This window comes from Oryx dammah, unplaced genomic scaffold, assembly GCF_014754425.2.
Source record: "Oryx dammah isolate SB20612 unplaced genomic scaffold, SCBI_Odam_1.1 HiC_scaffold_11203, whole genome shotgun sequence".
Classification (NCBI taxonomy): Eukaryota; Metazoa; Chordata; class Mammalia; order Artiodactyla; family Bovidae; genus Oryx; species Oryx dammah.
The window spans coordinates 5,532,744-5,540,259 of NW_024080596.1; the positions used below are offsets into that span (position 1 = coordinate 5,532,744).

General features: G+C 38.9%; 1 protein-coding gene across 1 annotated transcript; it reads right to left on the reverse strand.

Annotated features, from left to right (window-relative positions):
• Window positions 1-6,084: 6,084 nt before the first annotated feature.
• LOC120860812 (endogenous retrovirus group K member 24 Env polyprotein-like) lies at window positions 6,085-7,276 on the reverse strand. The gene is made up of 2 exons (XM_040236526.1): window positions 6,937-7,276; window positions 6,085-6,506 (listed from the first exon to the last, which is right to left on the reverse strand). The coding sequence occupies exons 1-2, from the start codon at window positions 7,049-7,051 to the stop codon at window positions 6,085-6,087; spliced, it is 537 nt and encodes a 178-aa protein (XP_040092460.1). The 5' UTR covers window positions 7,052-7,276.
• Between the last annotated feature and the right edge of the window lie 240 nt (window positions 7,277-7,516).

Genomic DNA, 7,516 nt, shown 5'->3' on the forward strand with positions numbered 1-7,516 from the left:
GCTTACCTTTGTAGTTTCCTTCTCTCTGGTCCAATTTACATTAGGAAGCATATGACCTGATCAGCCCACCACACTACTGATGAAGATTAGTCAGCACTGTCTGTGGAAACATAAAAGAAATGTATATCATCTATCTATTTACTATTGATTTGTTTTGCTACCTACCTAGCTATATGTGATACAAACTTCTTCAAGTGCACACATTAGTATTTTCACATACAGATTTATTTCTGCATAATATTGAGTGTTTCTGAATCTGTTATTATTAGTACAATAAAAAAACATCAAACTGTTTTACATTCTTTAAAGCAGAATGAAAGAGAAAGGTTATTGAATAATTTGTTCTTATACCCATTGTTCCCTTAAAGATTGCTTTTAGTATCTCATACACAATAGGAAATGTTCCCAATTTCATGTAAAATTTAGATTTTAAAATCCTAGTATCTTTCAATATAATATCAGTAGTGAATAATAATAGAATCCTTCTTGAATAGTAGATAATACTATGAATTTTGTTATGTACTTTGAGTATTCTGAAATGACAACTTTAGAATGAAATTGTGTTCTGACCCATAGATTTCAACAAAAAATATACATTTGTTTCTTTAAATAAATGGGCTACATTGAGTAGTATATATATATATATATTTACTTCTTAATAGTAACACAAGTCAAAAGCTAAAACAATAGCAACAACAAAAATACAAAGAGTATTTCATTTTAATAGTTAATTAAATATTTATTTACTTATTTAACATCACCCATACAGTTGAGATAAAATGACAGCATAAAACAACAAAAATCATGCTCTGTATGTTGAATACTCTACCATTATATAATTAACACACAATAATTAATACAAAAGTCAAAATTTAATAAATATTTTTTAAATTACTGCTTACAATTCCTGAAATACTTTAGATACCCACTTCACAAGTTGAGAATAAGCACACACACACAATACTTTAATAGCAAACATTGTACTACTAAAATTTCCATTAAGTTTGAAAGTTAGCATTTATTAAACCTCCACAAAAGGATGACTAGTTTCACTAAGGTATACAGCTTAGTCATCACACAAAAATTACAATATAAGTATAATATCCTTTAAAAAAAAAAGTCACTGAAATGACTTTTTCACTGCCAAACAGCTGATAAATCTGAATTCTAACTCTAGTGTGTCTACCTTCAGAGTGCATGTACTTTCCATTATATGTCATCACTTCCATGCTTAGACCTAACGTGAAAACTAATTAATAAACTGGGACAGGAAAGCAATAGATCACAGCCTTGAATGTCAAGTAGGAGAGATGGTAGAACAGAGGATATCTTGCTTAGAAAATTTGATACCATCATCTGTTCATAGGACACACTGAAGCAATGAGACAAAATAAGACAATACACATATATAAGGTTCTATTTTAATGGGTTAAGAATAAACCTATGGGCCTTGGAAAACAATATCATTAACCACTATTAGAAAAAAAAAAGCGGGGGGTGGGGGGAGAGGTAAACTCTAAGAAAAAAAAGGTGCCTCAAAAATGACTGAATGATCTCTGTTCATTTCCAAGGCAAAACACTCAGTATCATAGTAATCCAAGTCTATACCCCAAACAGCAATGCCAAAGAGGCTGAAGTTGAATGGTTCTATGAAGAACTGCAAGATTTTCTAGAACTAAACCAAAACAAAAACAGCAACAACCAAAAAGATGTCCTTTTCATCATAGGGTATTAGAATATAAAGGTAGGAAGTCAAGAGATACCTAGAGTAACAGGCAAACTTGGCCTTGGAGTACAAAATGAAGAAAGGCAAAGAGTAACATTGTTTTGTGAAGAGAACACAGAGGACATAGCAAACTCTCTTTTCCAATAGCACAACAGAAACTCTACATATAGACATCACTAGACCAACCTAGATAGTATCTTCAAAAGCAGAGACATTACTTTGCTGACTAAGGTCCGTCTAGTCAAGGCTATGGTTTTTCCTGTGGTCATGTATGGATGTGAGAGTTGGACGGTGAAGAAGGCTGAGCACCGAAGAATTGATGCTTTTGAACTGTGGTGCTGGAAAATACTCTTGAGAGTCCCTTGGACTGCAAGGAGATCCAACCAGTCCATACTGAAGATCGACCCTGGGATTTCTTTGGAAGGAATGAGGCTAAAGCTGAAACTCCAGTACTTTGGCCACCCCATGCGAAGAGTTGACTCATTGGAAAAGATTCTGATGCTGGGAGGGATTGGGGGCAGGAGGAGAAGGGGACGACCAAGGATGAGATGGCTGAATAGCATCACAGACTCGGTGGATGTGAGTCTGAGTGAACTCTGGGAGATGGTGATGAACAGGGAGGCCTGGCGTGCTGCGATTCATGGGGTTGCAAAGAGTCGGACATGACTGAGTGACTGAACTGAACTGAACTGAGGCAGTCAATGCCAAAATCGGATTGATTATATTCTTTGCAGCCAAAGATAGAGAAGTTCTATACAGTCAGCAAAAGCAAGACCAGGAGCTGACTGTGGCTCAGATCATGAATTCCTTATTGCCAAATTCAGACTTAAACTGAAGAAAGTGGGGAAAACCACTAAACCATTCAGGTATGACCTAAATCAAATCCCTTATGATTATACAGTAGAAGTGAGAAATAGATTTAAGGGACTAGATTTGACAGACAGACTGCCAGATGAACTATGGATGGACAGAGGTTCCTGACATTGTACAGGAGACAGGGATTAAGACAATCTCCAAGAAAAAGAAATGCAAAAAATCAAAATGGCTGTCTGAGGAGGCCTTACAAATAGCTGTGAAAAGAAGATAAGTAAAAAGCAAAGAAGAAAAGGAAAGATATACCCATTTGAATGCAGAGATACAAAGAAATGCAAAGAGACATACAAAAGCTTCCTCAGTGATCAGTGCAAAGAAATAGAGGAAAGCAATAGAATGGGAAAGACTGGAGATCTCCTCAAGAAAATCAGAAATGCCAAGGGAAAATCTCATGCAAAGATGGGCTCAATAAAGGACAGAAATGGTATGGACCTAACAGAAGCAGAAGATGTTAAGAAGAGGTGGCAAGAATATATAGAAGAACTATATAAAAAAGATCTTCATGATGTAGATAATCACAATGGTGTGATCACTCACCTAGAGCCAGACATCCTGGAATGTGAAGTCAAGTGGGCCTTAGGAAGCATCACTATGAACAAAGCTAGTGGAGATGATGGAATTCCAGTTGAGTTATTTCAAATCCTAAAAGATGATTCTGTGAAAGTGCTGCACTCAATATGTCAGCAAATTTGGAAAACTCCACAGTAGCCACAGGACTGGAGAAAGTCAGTTTTCATTCCAATCCCTAAGAAAGGCAATGCCAAAGAATGATCAAAGTATGCACAATTGCACTCATCTCACACATTAGTAAAGATAAAAATTCTCCAAGGCAAGCTTCAGCAATAGATGAACCATGAATTTCCAGAAGTTCAAGCTGGATTTAGAAATGGCAGAGGAACCAGATATGAAATTGCTAACATCCACTAGTAGAGAAGGAAATGGCAACCCACTACAGTGTTCTTGACTGAAGAACTCCAGGGACTGGGGGAGCCTGGTGGGCTGACAGCTCTGGGGTCGCACAGAGTCGGACACAACTGAAGCAACTTAGCTGTAGCAGCAACATCCACTGGATCATTGGAAAAGCAAGACAGTTCTGGAAAAATATCTATTTCTTCTTTATTGACTATGCCAAGGCCTTTGACTGTGTGGATCACCTCAAACTGTGGAAAATTCTGAAAGAGAAGGGAATACCAGGCCATCTGACCTGCCTCTTGAGAAATCTGTATGCAGGTCAAGAACCAACATTTAGAACTGGTCATGGAACAACAGACTAGTTTCGAACAGGAAAAGACATATGTCAAGGCTGTATATTGTCTCCCTGCTTATTTAACTTATATGCAGAATACATCATGAGATGCTGGGGTGGATGAAGCACAAGCTGGAATCAAGATTGCTGGGAGAAATATCAATAATGTTGAGTGTGCAGATGACAGCACCCTTATGGCAGAAAGTGAAGAAGAACTGAAGAGCATCTTGATAAAAGTGAAAGAAGAGAGTGAAACGATTGGCTTAAAGCTCAATGTTCAGGAAAGTAAGACTATGGCATCCGGTCCCATCACTTCATGGTAAATAGATGGGGAAAAAATGGAAACAGTGAGAGACTTTCTTTTGGAGGGCTCTAAAATCACTGTGGATGGTGACTGCAGCCATGATATTTAAAAGACACTTACTCCTTGGAATAAAAGTTGTGACAAACCTAGACAGCATATTCAAAAGCAGAGACATTACTTTGCCAACAAAGGTCCATCTAGTCAAAGCTATGGTCTTTCCATTAGTCATGTATGGATGTGAGAGTTGTACTATAAACAAAGCTGAGTGCTGAAGAATTGAAGCTTTTGAACTGTGGTGTTGGAGAAGACTCTTGAGAGTCCATTGGACAGCAAAGAAATTCAAACAGTCCATCCTAAAGGAGATCATCCTGAGTGTTCATTGGAAGGACAGATGTTGAAGCTGAAACTCCAATACTTAGGCCACCTGATGCAAAGAGGTGACTCATTTGAAAAGACCCTGATGCTGGGAAAGATTGAAGGCAAGAGGAGAAGGGGACAAAAGAGGACGAGATGATTGTATGGCATCACTGTCTCAATGGTCATGAGTTTGGGTTAACGCCGGGTGTTGGTGATGGACAGGGAGGCCTGGTGTGCTGCGGTCCATAGGATCATAAAGATTAGGACACGACTGAGAGACTGAACTGAACTGAACTTGAAAATGTGTCTGATAAATTTTGGAGGGATTATCATTTATTCCAGGCTCCTACACACAATTTGACTTAGACCTTTATACTGACTATTGTTGATTACTGGTGATTACGAGTGAAATGACACAAAACATATGAGACATACGAGACACACAAGAGACAGACAGGACACCACTCTGGCCAGAGGAACAACTGGGCAAACTAATTGCCATTTATTATTATAAAGCCCCCTAGGCAGAATTCCAGACTGTATGAATAAGCCGTTTCAGTACAGTGCAGGTGCATACATGTTATCATACAGCAAGGGGGAGTGAAACCTCTGTTTACTGCAGTATATCCAGAATCCTCTCTCTTTCTTATCAAAAGAAAGGAATGCTCGCTAGTTAGCAAGGGACCATTAAACTCAAAGCTGTGTCCAGACTCCTTGGCAGAACATCTTGTTTGTAAGCAGCACATCTCCACTTTCCCTATTGTGGCTGCATTAACCCTTCATCTCCCCCTTTTTTATTTTATTTAAGCCCTCGAGACATTTGTATTGATGTTCTGTAGAGCAAGGCATAAAGCTGTAGGCGGCCAACCTCCAGCCTCGCCAGCCCCTCTTGTGGCTGTGCCTGTCTTAGGTTGCCCTCCTCTGAGGGTCTTACCCGTCATTGGCTATCCAGCCACCTCTTGGGGGCTAGGCGGAATCTCTCTAGATGATGGGCATCTAGAACTCTTTTTATTTATATGTCTCGGTTAATCTCTTGAAGGGCTCATGTTAAATGGTACAGGTGTTATACAAAACTGAGAAGAATTTCAATCACATTTCAACACACTTCGTGTAGATAAAACAGTTAATTGATCTCCAAGCCAGGAAACAGTGCATTGAAGATTGAGCACGCCTGTAGCAAGTTGTGCAAATCTCACTGTTGTTGCCATAACAAATGAGAGTCTTTATGCCAGTCCCGAACAAAATCAGCTGTTTGAATTTCTTGGTGTAACGCAAGGCCTGCTACCGCCGCTGTTGCAGTTACTGACGCGACTGCTAGAATCGAAGCAATGACCACACCAAGCATACGTCGAGATCGGTGTAGCAAAGTCTGACAGTGGTTACTAGATGAGAAACAGCAAAAGAATTTGGCCACAGCTGAGTCAGATTTATAGGCAACCGTACTTTTGTCTGAGCTTTAACAATTACTAATGAGAAATTGGAGTTATAGGCTCATCTTTCAAATTCTTTCCATCAAGACTGATTTACACATTGAGTTAGGTTACAATAATCACATGACGCAGACCCCACAGTGTCATTCTAGGTCCAATTTCCATATAACAATGCAAAAGGATATTTTACACATGCCATTGTGGAATAAGATTTATTAACATGTAAATTAACATGGAATGGACCCGAAGAGTCACCACTGTCTAAAGTATAATTTCCTGACCAGATAGTGAGATTACCAGAAACTGCCCATAGTTTCCAAATATCTCCTTGAATGTGCGGATATCCTTGCAATTGTAATTGTGGAGGGACAAGTGCAAATTGCTGCCATTTAACTGTTTCATTACCATTGCCCATCAAAGTGCTATTTGCACGATGCCACCTAAAAGATTTATTTGACCATTTTTTTAAGAATTGCCGATGATCTGGACTCCAATCTACAATGATGGCCCCAGAGTAATTCATGACTTTAAAGGGTCGATGACCTCGGCAACGTTCCCACTCCAAAGATTCTAGAGAAGGAACAAAAAAGTTAACAGGACACAGCGACATGTGTTTTCCATTATGAATATCTATCGGTTCTGTTGAGGTGCTAAATCCCCTGATGGAAACAAGCACAGTAAAAGTAGCAAAATGGTAATTATTATACTTTACCCCCCAAGTATTATAAGAGCGATGAGAATGTCCCTTGGTGGACAGACAAAAGGGGTGTCCCCCTATACATAAAGGAATACCTTCCACTGCAATGGTCAAATTACTAATATTATATTGTTGTTTATGATGAGATAGTTGTTCTATTCCCCCACAAGCTGGCAGGGGAAAGAAGGCAGTCTCATTAGTACATACCTGCATTTCTGGTTCCCCCCAGGAAACTGCTCTTACTAATGGGGGATTAGGTATACATGCCCAATATGTATGATTACTTGCTGATACACCGATTACCTGACATGTCACCACCGCCATCATGGCAAGCAAAAGATTGGTAGGATTCAGAGGTTGCCCCACCTTCATTAACGTCTTCTCTGCTTCCTGGGTCATCCTCTTCATTTAACCCCATGTAGGAGGTGTTGCTTCCCTTGTACGGGAAGTAAGGCTTCTCTGCATAGTAAGCTCTTCGAATTTTTGAACAAGGGGATCAGCCATTGTTGATTTTGATCAATCTTGCTGGGGTCCAAAACCTGTAATTATCAACAGAAATGAAAGCATACCCTCGTCCCAAATATATTAATGATGCTGGGATCCAACTTTTCTCTTTATCTTTATACCAAATAGGCATATTAAAGATCTTCTTATCCTCTTCTTTCCCTTGAAAATGCAACTCTGCTGCTGATAGATTTCCCTTGCTGCAAACATTCAAAAAATTTAGGGTAAGTAAGGTTTTATTCAAAATGTCTTTAGGTTTCATAAATCTCTCTTGTTTCCCCTTTTTAATTTTTTTAAGATAATCATGCAAGATACGATTAGTTCTTTTAATGATAGCTTGCCCTTGACTATTATAAGGAATACCAAAAGTATGAGTTAT